Source organism: Anomaloglossus baeobatrachus, chromosome 2 (genome assembly GCF_048569485.1).
Source record: "Anomaloglossus baeobatrachus isolate aAnoBae1 chromosome 2, aAnoBae1.hap1, whole genome shotgun sequence".
NCBI classification, from domain to species: domain Eukaryota; kingdom Metazoa; phylum Chordata; class Amphibia; order Anura; family Aromobatidae; genus Anomaloglossus; species Anomaloglossus baeobatrachus.
This window is the reverse complement of record NC_134354.1, coordinates 647,141,014-647,156,936: the sequence shown is the minus strand read 5'-3', so window position 1 is coordinate 647,156,936 and position 15,923 is coordinate 647,141,014. Positions and strand designations below refer to the sequence as shown.

The window sequence follows — 15,923 nt, the reverse complement described above, 5'->3', positions numbered from 1 at the left end:
CCCGGGCGGCAAAAGCAGTAGCTACGCCACTGGAAGTACCCTAAGAAGCTGCCACAAATGGGTTAATCAGCCCACAACAACGACTGTAACGTTTATAGACCACTGTGTGAAATGTGATTAGTGTCAGTCAGTGGCGGCCCCGGCTGTACAGCTCTGCACTGGGCCGGGCGCAGTCGCTAGCCGTCTGTTATCTGATATCCATCCGGCCACAAAGGATTCCGCCGACAGCCGCCCGCCCCCTGCAGCTTCAGGCAGAGAGCCTGACTCCGCCCTGCATGTTCACGTGACGAGAAGCCACGCCCCTCAACAGTGCTGCGTGTAACGGGGATGTGGTAGGCGGCAGTGAGGGGCGGACAGTCCGTCCAGGCACACAGGAGCAGTCATGTCCGATGCCCCGCACGTCCCTGCCCCGGCCCCGGGCTCTGAGCTGGTATCAGTGCTGTGGTCTGTGGGGCGGCGGCTGCTGCTGTTACTGCCCGTGTATCTGTGCGGATACCTGGGGCTGAGCGTGGTGTTTGTCATCCTGGGGCTGGGGGTGTTCATGTGCTGGAGAAGCTCCCGGAGCAACAAATGGAAGAGCTTCCAGCTAGCGAGCGAGACCCTGGAGAAAGAGGAGCTGCTCACCGCCCGCAGCGCATTCAGGAGCAAGGAGCTGCCGTCCTGGGTGAGTGCGTCCCCTGCCCGGGGCCAGTGCGGGGCAGAGACCACCCTCCTGAGTGAGTGCGTCCCCTGCCGGGGGACAGTGCGGAGCAGAGACCACCCTCCTGAGTGAGTGCGTCCCCTGCCCGGGGGACAGTGCGGAGCAGAGACCACCCTCCTGAGTGAGTGCTTCCTCTACCCGGGATGCCAGTGCGGGGCAGAGACCACCCTCCTGAGTGAGTGCGTCCCCTGCCCGGGGGACAGTGCGGGGCAGAGACCACCCTCCTGAGTGAGTGCGTCCCCTGCCCGGGGACAGTGCGGGGCAGAGACCACCCCCTGAGTGAATGTTTCCTCTACCCGGGATGCCAGTGCCAGTGTGGGGCAGAGACCACCCTCCTGAGTGAGTGCTTCCTCTACCTGGGATGCCAGTGTGCCAGTGTGGGGCAGAGGCCACCCTCCTGAGTGAGTGCTTCCTCTGCCCGGGATGTCAGTGCGGGGCAGAGACCACCCTCCTGAGTGAGTGCTTCCTCTACCTGGGATGCCAGTGTGCCAGTGTGGGGCAGAGGCCACCCTCCTGAGTGAGTGCTTCCTCTGCCCGGGATGTCAGTGCGGGGCAGAGACCACCCTCCTGAGTGAGTGCTTCCTCTACCTGGGATGCCAGTGTGCCAGTGTGGGGCAGAGGCCACCCTCCTGAGTGAGTGCTTCCTCTGCCCGCGGTGCCAGTCTCCGCGGCCCCTTGTTGGCAGATGCTCTGTGGAGCTGCCCCTCATTATCGCAGCTGTTAGTTCCCCTGGGGTCCTGTGTGGCTTGGCACTTACTGGTTGGCAGATGTGTGGTGGCACCAGCTGGTGCTTTCTGGGTGTTGTATGTATAATAGCTTTTGGATGGAGCCACAGTTTGAGTTCTGTCCCTCACATGCCAAAAAGTGCCCAAAACAGCTAAAAAACGGGGCACATGACAAGACCCTCTATAAGTACAGAGCTCCTTGACCTTTTGTAACCTCCCTCAGATCAGGAGCTCCATCTGGGGTCAGGGATGGCGGCTGTGGCCAGAGCTCAGGAGGATCATCTTTATCTTTACCATTGTGTTGTACTAATCTGTCAATAAAGGGGAATCTCCATATGGATAGGATTGGGGATGTGTGAGCGCTGCTTCGTCACTGGCGCAGGGTGCACAAGCTCTATTCATTGTCTATGAGACGCCAACAGGCGCAGCGATCGTCTATCAGGAGTTTATCAATGAGGACTGAATCTACCATTATTTTAATTGTGCAGAATAAGCACAAGAGTGACGACTATAGGATTATTTCAGGGCACCAAGCTCGAATGCCAAAACAATGTACAGTTGTAGGGGCAGCTCGGCCAGACATAGGGGCTTGGGGGCCACGTTACGGCTGCCATAAAGCAAGCACAGCACCATTCACACCTATACTGTGATGTAATGGGACTGTGCTGGGAACACTGGTCTGCCTGAGAATAAGGGCACATGACTCTTATTAAAGTTTTTGAGGTGACTATAAGGCTTTGTGCGCACGTTGCGTCGTGTCCCTGCAGAAATTTCTGCAGAAATTCGACAGCATGTGCGCTTCAAATCGCTGCAGAAACACTGCATAATGGATGCAGTGTGTCTGCAAAATAAATGCCGATTTCATACGCTCGGGATGCTGCCTCTCCCAAAAGGGTACTTTACACGCTGCGATATCGCTAGCGAGCGTACCCGCCCCCGTCGGTTGTGCGACATGGGCAAATCGCTGCCCGTGGCGCACGACATCGCTTACACCCATCACACATACCTGCCTAGCGACGTCGCTGTGACCGCCGAACCGCCTCCTTTCTAAGGGAGAGGATCGTTCGGCGTCATAGCGACATCACTAAGTGGACACTCAATAGCAGAGGAGGGGTGGAGATGAGCGGCCAAACATCTCGCCCACCTCCTTCCTTCCTCATTGCTGGCGGGACGCAGGTACGGTGAGTTTCCTCGTTCTTGCGGCGTCACACGTAGCGATGTGTGCTGCCGCAGGAACGACAAACAACCTCGCTACTTACCTGTCAACGATTTTTGGTGTTGGAGCGACCTCTCCAATACCAACGATTTTTACCTCTTTGGCGATCGTTTTAGGTCGCTCAGAGGTGTTACATGCTGCGATGTCATGCGAAAAAGGAGAAAAGTTCAGGGCACTGCCCCAACACCAAAAAACTTTCAGAACATCCTATACTGGGCCGAAAAAGGTGCACATGCTCTGCGGTGCCATTGATGTGAATAAACATGTGAACATCAGAGCAATAAAAAAGGAAAAAAACATCAGGCACTCACCAGTTGCTGCTTGTGCAAGTTTTGTTGTTTTATTCGTGCAGGTTACAAGTGCATGGAGTGGAGGGGAGGGAGTGGACGCTACACACGTCCAAAGACGACGGCGGCCGTTTCGCACCTGTCTGGTGCTTCAGCTGGTCTGAACTGAGCTGACATCACATCCATTATATCCACATAATACAGGTGGTTGATGTCAGCAGTGATTAAAACAAGTTTAAAATCAAACTGCAGTATTACTACTGAATGGAGTGCAAAATAAGCATGTACAAACATATAAAGACATACAATAATTTTACATATAGCTGGAATCTAGAAAAATTATCCCAAGAATACGCTCAACTCATTTTTATCATTTAGTCCTAATGGACCCAAAGCATTAAACTTCATAATATATTCTGCCTCCTTTCTGAGCAGAAGTTTGTGCGTATCCCCACCTCTGGCTGGAGTTTTAACTAGATCAATGCCTATAAATGCCTACTTGTAACCTGCACGAATAAAACAACAAAACTTGCACAAGCAGCAACTGGTGAGTGCCTGATGTTTTTTTCCTTTTTTATTGCTCTGATGTTTACATGCTGCGATGTCGCTAACGACGCCGGATGTGCCTCACAAACACCGTGACCCCGACGATATATCGTTAGCGATGTCGCAGCTTGTAAAGCACCCTATAGACAGAGAAGGGACAGGGAAAAGCATCCAAAGCGCACGAAATAAGTGACATGTTACTTTTTAGAACACAGCGATTTGGAACAAAATTTTGGCATCCAAATCGCTGCGCTCTCAAACGCAACGTGCACATGGAGTATGCACAATCTTCATAGATTGTGCAGAGGACGCAGGATGCACGCATTTACGCTGCGGTGCAATACAATACGCAGCGTAAATGCATGAAATTCGGCAACGTGCGCACACAGCCTAAGGGTTCGATCACTAATTGCAGAATTTGGAAGCAGAAAGTCTAGTGTGTATTACACTAAAATCAACGTAAATGAGATGAATAATTTCCATGCAGGCAGCTTCTATCAGATGTATGGTGATGTGACGGGGAAAGGGTGAAGAGAACAGGGCGCTCACTTCAGGTGATTGAATGGGGACACAGGTGTGGACATATCATTGGTGCAGCCGCGCAGGGGCCCAAAAGGAAAGGGGCCCCATTTTCACCTCCAAAGCAGGTGGAATTGTGCATTATGATGCGTGATTGGACTATAAAGGGCCCATACACTTCTTGCACAGGGACACTTTGCTGTCTGTGCCCGCCAGTGGGTGACAGGAGTCTCCTAATGTCCCCAATGCCTGTAATTTGCCCCTTATTTTAGTGTTGGCTCTTTCGCTGAGTCCTTTGATGTGACTTTTTTGTGATGTCTTAGGGGTGCTTCACACACAGCGAGATCGCTACTGAGATCGCTGCTGAGTCACGTTTTTTGTGACGCAGCAGTGACCTCATTAGCGATCTCGCTGTGTGTGACACTGAGCAGCGATCTGGCCCCTGCTGTGAGATCGCTGCTCGTTACACACAGCCCTGGTTCGTTTTTTTATTGTTGCTCTCCCGCTGATAAGCACACATTGCTGTGTGTGACAGCGAGAGAGCAACAATCCTGAATGTGCAGGGAGCAGGAGCCGGCGTCTGACAGCCTGCGGTAAGCTGTAACCAAGGTAAACATCGGGTAACCAAGGTGGTTACCCGATATTTACCTTCGTTACCAGCCTCCGCAGCTCTCACGCTGCCAGTGCCTGATCCTGCTCCCTGCACACGCTAAGCTAAGCGGTGTGCGCTGGTAACTAAGGTAAACATTGGGTAACCATACCCGATGTTTACCTTAGTTACCAGTGTCCGCAGCTTCCAGACGGCGGCTCCGTGCAAGCACAACGTCGCTGGGGGCTGGTCACTGGTCGCTGGTGAGATCTGCCTGTTTGACAGCTCACCAGTGACCATGTAGCGATGCAGCAGCGATCCTGACCAGGTCAGATCGCTGGTGGGATTGCTGCTGCGTCGCTAAAGTGTGACGGTACCCTAACTGTCATGTCAGACGCAGATAAGCGTGACGGTGCATTGTGCTACGAGTTTACTCAGTCCCTTTGTGTAAGTCACACACAATATATCAAATAGTAACAAATCTTCAATAGCAGACAAGGAAAGGTGCGGGTACTTTTTGATCCCTCCTGCACTTTCCCCTTCCTATAAGTTTGGTGCTGGGCACAATGAGTCCTGTGATGTTTGGAATGTGGAGTGATCTCAGGCACCACAGAAGTTGCTGTATAAAAGTTCTCAATTTTGCCTTGTGACAGAATGAAAGCCCGGATTAAACCCTCACATGCCCTATTATTTTTATTTTGTTTCATCAAGCAATTTTTTTTTTTTTTTTTTTTTAATATACAGGGATTCTTTAGGCTATTTTCACACAGGGCTTTTATGATAAGTTTTTGCTGCATTTTTTAGCTGCGGATTTGCCTTGGTTTTATGCAGATCCATGCTAATAAAACGCTGCTTTTTACAGTCCCAGCAAAGTCTGAGATTTCTGAAATCTCATGCACACACAAACGCCTGCAGATGTTTTCCTGACTCTTTTGTCAAATACTTACGATTTTGCTGCAGATTTCAAAGAATGAGCCTGTCAATTCTTTGTAGCGTTTTTGCAACATTTTTTAATTGATGCAACCTATTTTGTAGAGAAAACGCAGCAAAATCGCCACTAAAAAAACACCATAAATGCACCAAAAACGCAGATGACTCAAAGGAGATTTCCTGCCACAAGATCAGGTTTTTGGTCAGAAAAAAAACTTCCCAAAAAAGTGTTAACATAGCCTTAAGGCCACTTTACACACAACGATATCGCTAGCAATCTCGTTAGCGATGTGACACGCCCAGATCGTTGCTACGATTTGCCGATATCGCTCATAGGTCGTTTTGTAGTGGTCACATGTACACATCTCACAAACGACGCTACATCGTTCAGCGATATATTGTTTGACCAAGGCGGTCATGTGGACACCGTCACACAGCATTCCTCCCAACGATTCCGGCAACGACAGAGGCATATAATTGTCCATAGCATCAACCATGGCTGCTAAATCAGAATGAAGTTGGTACCACCAATCAGAGCGGAGGAGGCATGGAGCATTGCTCGTAACGACACACCCGCGTTGCTGATAACGATCGCACTAACGATGTTCGTTGTTGGCAGGGTGTCAAACGTAGCAATATGTCTGCTGCGTTACAAACGACGAACAATATTTTGAAACTGATCAACGTGTCAACGATTTTCGCAAATTTTAAGATCGCTATGATTCGCTCGTAGGTGTCACACGCAACGACGTCGCTAACGACGACAGAAGTGCGTCACGAGAACCATGACCTCGACGACATATCGTCAGATAAATCGTAGCGTGTAACATAGCCTGAGGGTATGTGCGCACGTTGCTTTTTACCTGCTTTTTACCTGCTTTTTTGCTGCTTTTTCTTCTGCGCTGTTTAATGCCAAAATGGATGTGTTCTTCTATTCAAGCAAAGTCTATGGGAATTTGGGTTTCTTGTTCACACTATGTTGTTCAAAATGCTGCCTTTTTGAGGCAGAACTTTGGTCAAAAACTCAGCTTTTCAAAGAAGCAACATGTCAATTGTTTTTGCCATTTGGGTTTTGCACTGCAAAGCTGAGTTTTTGACCAAAGTTCTGCCTCAAAAAGGCAGCATTTTGAACAACATAGTGTGAACAAGAAACCCAAATTCCCATAGACTTTGCTTGAATAGAAGAACACATCCATTTTGGCATTAAACAGCGCAGAAGAAAAAGCAGCAAAAAAGCAGGTAAAAGCAGGTAAAAAGCAACGTGCGCACATACCCTAAGTCTGATACTGCAGAATGTTTAAATGGAACAATTGTATCAACTTTCTTTAGTGTGTGAGCTAAGTGAAGTAAAGGAACCAGACTCCAAGTCTAAGGCTACTTTCACACTTGCGTTGAACGGTATCCGTTGCATTGCGTTGTGTAACGGATGCAACGGATGTGTTGCATATAGTGACACAACGGATGCAACGGATGCTGCAAAACAACGCAATTCGTTTTGATTTTTTTTTTTTTTTTTCCCGGTTTTACCAGCGGCAGACTATAGTGAACGATCAGCTGATCGTTCCCTGCAGCCGGCCGCTGGGTGATCAGCTGATTGCTCCCAGTAGCCGGCTGCCGGGTGATCAGCTGATCGCTCCCGGCCGCCGGGTGATCAGCTGATCGCTCCCTGCAGCCGGCCGCCGGGTGATCAGCTGATCGCTCCCTGCAGCCGGCCGCCGGGTGATCAGCTGATCGCTCCCTGCAGCCGGCCGCCGGGTGATCAGCTGATCGCTCCCTGCAGCCGGCTGCCGGGTGATCAGCTGATCGCTCCCGGCCGCCGGGTGATCAGCTGATCGCTCCCTGCAGCCGGCCGCCGGGTGATCAGCTGATCGCTGTCACTTGCCGGCGCCCGGGCATGCCGGCGGGCGGGCGCTCAGCTGAGCGCTGTGACTTGCCGGCGGCCGGGCATGCTGGTGGCCGGTCATTCAGCTGAGCGCTGTCGCTTGCCGACGGCCGGGCGCTCAGCTGAACGTTCGGCCACCGCGAGCCAAAATAAAGTTTGATTTAAAAAAAAAAAAAAAAAAAAAGAGCATGCGCAGTGAAATCCAGAGGATTCCGCTGCTCAAAATAACGTTACATGCTGCGTTCCTCCCGCTGGGCGGAAGCAACGGAGCGTCGCCCAGCGGAAGCAACGCAGCTCCTTTTGGTACAATCCGTCAACCATACAAGTCTATGGGAAACAGCGGAATCCGTTAACGGATTCCGCTGTTTCCCAAAAGGGCGGATTGTAACGGAAGGAAAATAACGCAAGTGTGAAAGTACCCTAAGATCAGTTCTTGATCGAAACGTGTCTGGTGTCCATTGCTGGTTGTGACCCCTGTCTTTTTCTTGTGAGATCCACTATTTTGTACAATTTTAAAGAATCCATTAAAGAAGCGGATTTTATTGAAATTTTCCTGGAAGCTGGTTCCTTTCCTTCACTTGCTGATATACACGCTGACAACTTCAGCGGGATCTCGCGCAACCGTGACGTTAGAGGATTAAGCGCCAAAGTATCTGGTGAGCTGGACTATCTCTATTTCTAGTATGTGAACTAAGCCTGATAAGTGTCCCACTCCTTTTTTCCCCCATCTATTCTGATGTTTTGTTACTAGGGGTTCACCTAGTCGTGGCCCTGGGACGTGTAAGGACCAAACCAGCAAGAGACTTCACGTTTGTAGTTGGCATAGCAGGCTGATTGAGGGCAAGTTCACGTGTGCACCGTAGGCCACATCTCAGATTTTCGCATGTCTTCTGGAAATGGTACTGGAAAAGTAATACTGAATATAGTATATATTTTTTTTATTTTTAATGACCCACCCCTGGATAGAACCCGGTGGACCCCATTTTAGATCCGTGCAGTCTGTTTCACTGTTGGTGACAGCGACCCCCAACCCTAAGAAGCCCTGAGCCCAGATCTTACAAGTGTTTGCACTAGATATCAAAGACATCTGTGCTGGCGTCACCTGGCTAAAGTGATCAATAAAGGGAATGGATGTTTTTTCAAAAGGTGGCACGGCTTGGCGTAGTGGTTTTATACACATGGAGAGAAGTTTTTCATTTATAACTATAGCAACACCACAAAACACTTGGGTGCCGATTCATCAAGATCGGCGCCAACAACGCCAGTCTTCTTGAGTGGACATGTTGGAAACATACTCCTGATTAATTAAAGGTATTGTCCAGGACTTTAACATTGATGACGTATTTTTAGGACTGGTCATCGATGTCTGATCAGTGGGGCTGCTGCCGCCGGCTGGAACTTCAGTTGCAGAGCTGCACAGTACAGCGCTGTCAACTGTATAGTGGTCACGGCTGGATACCACGTATCTGCCCCCTTTTTTAATCAATAGGGGGAAAATGTGCTGTACCTGGCTTGGCCACTATTCTGTGAATTAATCTGTACTGTACAGCTTTGTAACTCACTTTTGGTTGGCAGTGGCACTGGAAACAGCAGATCAGCGCGGGTGCCAGGTGTCACACCCCCACCATTCAAACATTGATGACTATTGGAAGGATAGCTTATCAATGTTACTTACGGTCGGACCCGCACCTGATTCTTTAAAGTTTAAAGAGTTGTCTGTGCATCGCCACAAATCTTGCTCTTGGAGTAATACTTCTAGTAAGTAGCTCACAAGGAATTAGACGAGCTGCGGCATCATGCTGTCATCCGGTCCCAGCTTGGCCCATTTTGATAAAACTGGTACGTAAATGCAAAAAGACGCAACATTTTTGCGCAACCCAGCATTGCACAGAAATGTAACGACTTTTGAAAAGGGATCTGCTTTGCTGAATCAGGGCCGTAGTTTATCTGCAAACAGCATTGTAATTATCATGTCCTGGCCTGCAGGCACATGGGGCTGGGTTAATCGGCGATTTTCTGATGTCTTTCACTTCCGTGGCCTTGAACACCTGACAGCAGTCTACAGCCTGTCTGCTCGTTCTGACTATTCAGTGAGGAGGCGCACTGCTATGAGGCGCTGACTTACTGTAAATGATGGGTATCATGTGTGTAAGGTGTTCACACTCTTTAGGATGAAGTAATCATCCTGGCCTAGTCCTGTAGGTGGAGGACATTGAGATATCATGTTAGACGTCCATTATAATACTTCGTGCAGTTCCAGGGGCCGAGCTTTGCTGTAATCCATCTTGCCTGTGACTTTTCGATGTGTCTGTGAAACCTTTCTCACATGGACATTTATGGACTTCTATTCCAGCTGGCAGTTTTTCAGATTTTCCCCCATCTTCTGAGTCACATTCCTGTCATACATGAAGAGCTGAGGGAAAGCAAACAAGACTGCCCCTTCTCCATTCGGTGGAAAGACTATTATCGCAATCCTCTGCATCTCCTTGGAGCTGGTTTCCCTCATAAGACACAAACACAACTCGCTGTGGAGCTTTTATCACTGAACGTGGTCACATCCTTCATCTGGGCTAAAATTAGAGGCACTTCAATGTCCACATTAATGTCACAAAGAGAGAGCTACATTTCTATTCTTGTGAATTAAGCATGCAGATATAATTGGTGAGTAATGCAGTGATGTGGCCACATTCCCTGGAGGCTTCCAGGAATACCACGTTGATCCTTACATTTGTTTTTTTTTTCTTCACAATACCGTCTTGTCAGTAATAAGTAGAAGAGAATCTTAGAGAACTTTTCCCTTTTTTTACATAGAATTAAAGGGAATGTATCACCAGGTTTTTCCCTTATAAAGTATGGCCAGCATCTGTAAGCCTTTCTATATAGCATTCTAGAATGCTGTATATAAGTCCATAAGCTGCTCTGCAAGGCAAAAAAAAGACCCTTTATTATACTCCCCTTTGGGGCGGTACAATTCAATGGGCATCCCTGGTCTTGATCAGGCGCCTCCTCTCTTCTTGCTATCGCTTTCCTGCTCCGTGTGGATGATGTGTCCTAGGTCATCTACATAGTGTTCTCAATGGCGCTCCTGCGCACATGCACTTCTCTCAGCTTTGCCAGAGCAAAGTATTGTAATGCACAGGCGCTTAGAGAAGTCAATGAACGCCGGTGTAAGCGCACTTCAATACTTTGCTCATTCCTCAGCAGGGCAGATGGCATTGCGCAGGAGCACAATGGAAGACACTGTGTGGATGATGTAGGACACGTCATCCACATGAATCATTGAGGGTGGTGATTACAAGATGAGGCGATGGGTCAAGACCAGCAATGTCCATCTGATCGGACCGCCCCATAGGTGAGCATAATGAAAGGTCGTTTTTTTGTTTTTCTTTGCCTTGCAGAGCGGCTTATGGACATACGTATATACAGCATTGTAGAATCCTGTATATAAAGGGTTACAGTGCTTGCCCTACTTTATATGGGAAAAACCTGGTGACAGGTTCCATTTTAACTAAACATATCTGGAGAAAATATTTAGGTTATTATTATTATTGCACCATTTCTTCCATGGCACTTTACAAGTGAAAATAGGTATACATAATAAAAAAAAGTACAATAATCATCAACAATACAAGACACAGACAGGAACAGGATGAGAGAGGGCCCTGCCCGCGAGGGCTCGCAGTCTACAGGGAATGGGTGAGGATATAGTCGGTGAGGGTAGAGCTGGTTGTACAGAGGTATAGTGGACTGAGGGTTATTGCAGATTGTAGGCTTGTAGGAAGGGTTGGGTCTACAGATTCCTTCTGAAGGTTTCGACGGCAGGTGAGAGTCTATGTTGAGGTGGAGCGTTCCAGAGTATGGGGAATGCATGGGATAAATTTTGTATGCGATTGTGGGATGAGGGGAGTAGAAAAGGCGCTCTTTTGAGGATCGAAGGTTGCGTGCAGGTAGATACCGGGAAGCTAGGTCACAGATGTATGGAGGAGACACGTGATGGATAGCTTTGTATGTAATGGATAGGGTTTTGAACTGTAGTTTAGTGAAGGGATTGACAGAGTGGAGAGGATGGGGAATAGCGAGGAGAGAGGTGGATTAGTCGGGTGGCAGAGTTTAGGATAGATTAGGGGGATGAAAGAGTGTTAGGAAGCCACAGAGCAGGAGGTTGCAGCAGACGAGGCGGGAAATGATGATCATGCACTAGTGTTTTTGAAGCTTTTTGGTTTAAGGAATGTACGGATCCGGGAAATATTTTTGAATTGGCATTGCTAGGAGGTAGAAAGGGCTTGGATATGTGGTTTGAAAGAGAGCAGAGTCAAGGATTACCCCGAGGCAGCGAGTATGTGGGGCTGGGGAGAGAGCAGCCATTGACTCTGTTGTATAGATCTGTGTGTGTGTGGGTGGGGTGGGGGTGAGTGAGATGGTGGAAAGATGATGAATTCTGCTTTGTCCATGTTAAGTTATAGAAATTCAGCAGAGAAAAAGGACGAAATACCAGACAGACATTGTGGGATTTTGGTTAGTAAAGAGGTGATATCTGGTCCAGAGAGGTGGATCTGCCTATCATGAGCATAGAGATGATACTGAAAACTGTAGGACTAGGAGCTGTCCCAGGCATCTACCAAGGGGAAAAAAAACCCCCAAAACATAATTTAAATTAATTGAAAATCGTAAAGTATATAACTTATTTCTTGCATGCTGGGTTTCCTGATCCTCTGGTGGTCACTCCGGTCCCTTATCCTGACAACTTCCTTTCCAATACTCTGCTTGGCACAGGGCCGTGTTTCCTGTCAGCACGTGACCAGAGCTGGATTCTGGAGATGTTGATGCAGGTAACATGAGCGAGTGACTGACGTTTAATCCCTATATAATAAGTTCTGTATCAAATATGACCCCAAGACATTGAGCGTGCTGCTTTAGAGTTATGGGTGAACCACCAAGGCAATTGCACTGTCTAGTCTAGGTAGATTAGTAGACGTAGGAAGCACAAGAAGTTCAGTTTTGGAGAGTTTGTGTTAGAGGGAAGACATGATGGAGAAAGCAGACAGACAATCCCTGGTGTTTTGTATGAAAGGGGTGGTTCACTACTTATTTTTCCAAGCCACATTGATATAATGTTGAGAAACAAGGCTTCTCTCAAATACCGTGTGTTGCCAGTAGTGCCTGTGAGCAGCGCTATTGCAGTTCGCTTATCTCCTTCTTGTGACCCCCCCTCCCCAGGCTCCGTGACCTCTGAGATCTGATGATGTTCCAGTTGACATTACATCACCGCAGCCGACCCCAGTCTCTGTGAGTGACTGGGCTGTGGGCAGAGTTTCACCGCTCGTCACACCCAGCATCTTGCACGTTCTTGCCTTAACTGCAATGAGCCACAAGCAGGAGTAAAGTTGGGCTGTGATGAGCGGTGAAACGCCGCCCACAGCCCAGTCACTCACGGAAGCCTGGGGCCGGCCGCAGTGATGTCATGTCAACTGGAAGTTGACGTTACATCACCGGACATCAGAGGTAACGGAGCCCCGGGGGTCACGATAAGAATGAGTGGGCTGCAGTAGCTCAATTCACAGGCACTAGTGACAACACAAGGTATTTGAGAGAAGCCTTGTTTCTCATATATCGATGTGCCTTGGAAAAATAAGTATTGAAACACTCCTTTAAGCCCGTTTCACACGTCAGTGAAAAACACAGACGTTTTTCACTGGCGTGTAAAACACGCACATGTCCCTGCGTGTGCCGTGAATCACGGCACACGTGGGTTGTCTAAGTGCAATCCGGGCTCCGTTCTCCGTGGCCCGTGATTGCTCTTAGAAATCAACTCACCTGCGCCCGCTCCCGCTGTCCGTGGTGCTGAATCCTCCCGCGGTGCAGCATCCGGCCGGCGGTGACCCCCGCAGCAGCTGCTTCTGGGTCGGCTGTGTCGTGCATCATTAAGATGCGCGACAGTAATCAGCCGGCTTAGAAGCAGCAGGCTGCACGGGCTGCAGAGGACATCGCTGGACGCCGGGTGAGTTAAAATGTTTATTATTTTAAATGCACGTTTTTTTCTGGTACGTGTTTCACGGACCACACCACTGCGTGGTCCGTGGGACATCAGTGATGCCAGAAAAAAATGGACATGTCTCCGTGCGGCAAACACGCACACGCGGGTACACTGAACGGAGACACGTGCAGTGACAAATCACTGACGTGTGAGCAGACCCATTCATTATAATGGGTCTGCGTATGTCAGTGATTCTGGTACGTTTAAAAAAAGCACAAACGTACCAGAATCACTGACGTGTGAAAGGGGCCTTAGGTGTATAATTGGGTGTCATCAGCATAAAGATAATACTAGAAACCAAATCTGCTGATGGTCTGTCCAATAGGGGTGATGTATAGAGAGAAGAGGAGGGGACCTAGGACTGAGCCTCAAGGAACCCCAATAGTAAGGAGAAGATAAAAGATGTAGGAGCTAGCGAAAAATGCAATGAAGAAGCGATCGCAGTAGGAGGACCAGGAGAGAGCAGTTTCTTTGAGGCCTATAGAGCAGAGTAACGAACATAGGGAAACTCCCGCTGATGAGATAAAATAAATCCACTTTTATTAAATATATATTAAAAAGATGGAACCATTATCTATCCCCCATTTCCGTGAGATGGCTGGATTGTCATTGTAAATAAGCACTTGAACCTTGCCTCTTCCCCCCCCCCATCTCATTGTAGATTGTAAGCTCTCACGAACACTGTTGTGTTTTTTTTTTTTTTCCCCCTCTAAATATTGTATTTCTATAACTGTTACTTGTTTGTATATGATCCTCCTGAATTGTAAAGCGCTGCGGAATATGTTGGCGCTATAGAAATAAAGATTATTATTAATAATGATAATAATAATAATATAATATTAAAACCTAGGTAAATGACCTACCAGCAGAGGGTAAATGCTGTAGGATGATGCTGCCCTCCTCTGTGGCTGACCCTCACCTTAGATATCCCTAGCACTTAGCCAAGGATGCTTCGGATTGTCTGCCATTGCAGATTCTCATTAACCCCTTCAGTCAGACTCCGCTGAGCAATTTTGCATAGTGAGGAGAGAGCGCGTCGGGAGGACTATTTTGGGGGCTGACTGTAGAACACCTGGGTGCTGCCCTTGTCAGGTTGAAAGCTATACATGGGGTACAACAGGGTACGAAGAATACCTCCTCCCCGAGAATTGAGCTCCACTTAATGACTGCATTCAACTAATCCCCCTCTATCAACAAATGGGTGGGATCTCCTCTATTTTTTATCTACTGTTTTTTGCACTCATTGCACATATAACTTAGGGGTGCTTCACACACAGCGAGCTCACTGCCGAGATCGCTGCTGAGTCATGCTTTTTGTGACGCAGCAGTGACCTCATTAGCGATCTCGCTGTGTGTGACAATGAGCAGCGATCTGGCCCCTGCTGCGAGATCGCTGCTCGTTACACACAGCCCTGGTTCGTTTTCTTCAAAGGCGCTCTCCCACTGTGACACACAGATCGCTGTGTGTGACAGCGAGAGAGCGACAAATGAAGCGAGCAGGGAGCAGGAGCCGGCGTCTGGCAGCTGAGGTAAGCTTGTAACCAAGATAAACATCGGGTAACCAAGGTGGTTACCCGATATTTACCTTAGTTACCAGCCTCTGCAGCTCTCACGCTGCCTGTGCTGCCGGCTCCGGCTCTCTGCACATGTAGCTGCTGTACACATCGGGTTAATTAACCCGATGTGTACAGCAGCTAGGAGAGCAAGGAGCCAGCACTAAGCAGTGTGCGCGGCTCCCTGCTCTCTGCACATGTAGCTGCATTACACATCGGGTTAATTAACCCGATGTGTACTGTAGCTAGGAGAGCAAGGAGCCAGCGCTCAGTGTGCGCGGCTCCCTGCTCCCTGCACACACAGCTAAGCGGTGTGCGCTGGTAACTAATGTAAACATCGGGTAACCATACCCGATGTTTACCTTAGTTACCAGTCTCCGCAGCTTCCAGACGGCGGCTCCGTGCAAGCGCAGCGTCTCTTGCACGTCGCTGCTGGCTGGGGGCTGGTCACTGGTCGCTGGTGAGATCTGCCTGTTTGACAGCTCACCAGCGACCATGTAGCGATGCAGCAGCGATCCTGACCAGGTCAGATCGCTGGTCGGATCGCTGCTGCATCGCTAAGTGTGAAGGTACCCTTAGTCACCTTTAGGTTATTGAGAGTCTTCTAAGTCCTATCTACTGGTCTTGGCTATACTTTACTAGCCAGAACTAACCAATAGGACTAATGGGAAAAAAATCAAGGCAATCTGTCTGCTGGCTGCCTCCAGTCTGTTATATGGGGTGTATACATTCATCTGTACACATTTTAAGAGCAGGAATGTAGCATATGTGGAATTCTCATCACGGCCTATTTTGGGATAAAATTACCCCTGCAGTTTCCCACAGACTTTCTCCTCCTGTTCCGGTTGCTGTCTCGTACATATATCTTTTATAACGCTGCTGCTTTGTTTCTATTACCCAGACTGATGTATATTCTTCACATTTCTGCATCTCATACTAACA

General features: G+C 48.6%; 1 protein-coding gene across 1 annotated transcript in view; it reads left to right on the top strand.

Moving 5' to 3' along the window:
• The first annotated feature begins 308 nt into the window (after positions 1-308).
• Positions 309-15,923, top strand: part of ESYT1 (extended synaptotagmin 1) — a 180,734-nt gene continuing 165,119 nt past the window's right edge. The window contains exon 1 of the mRNA XM_075336983.1: positions 309-664. Within this exon, the coding sequence (XP_075193098.1) occupies positions 383-664 (282 nt within the window). The 5' untranslated portion in view covers positions 309-382. The remainder of the gene's footprint in view (positions 665-15,923) is intronic.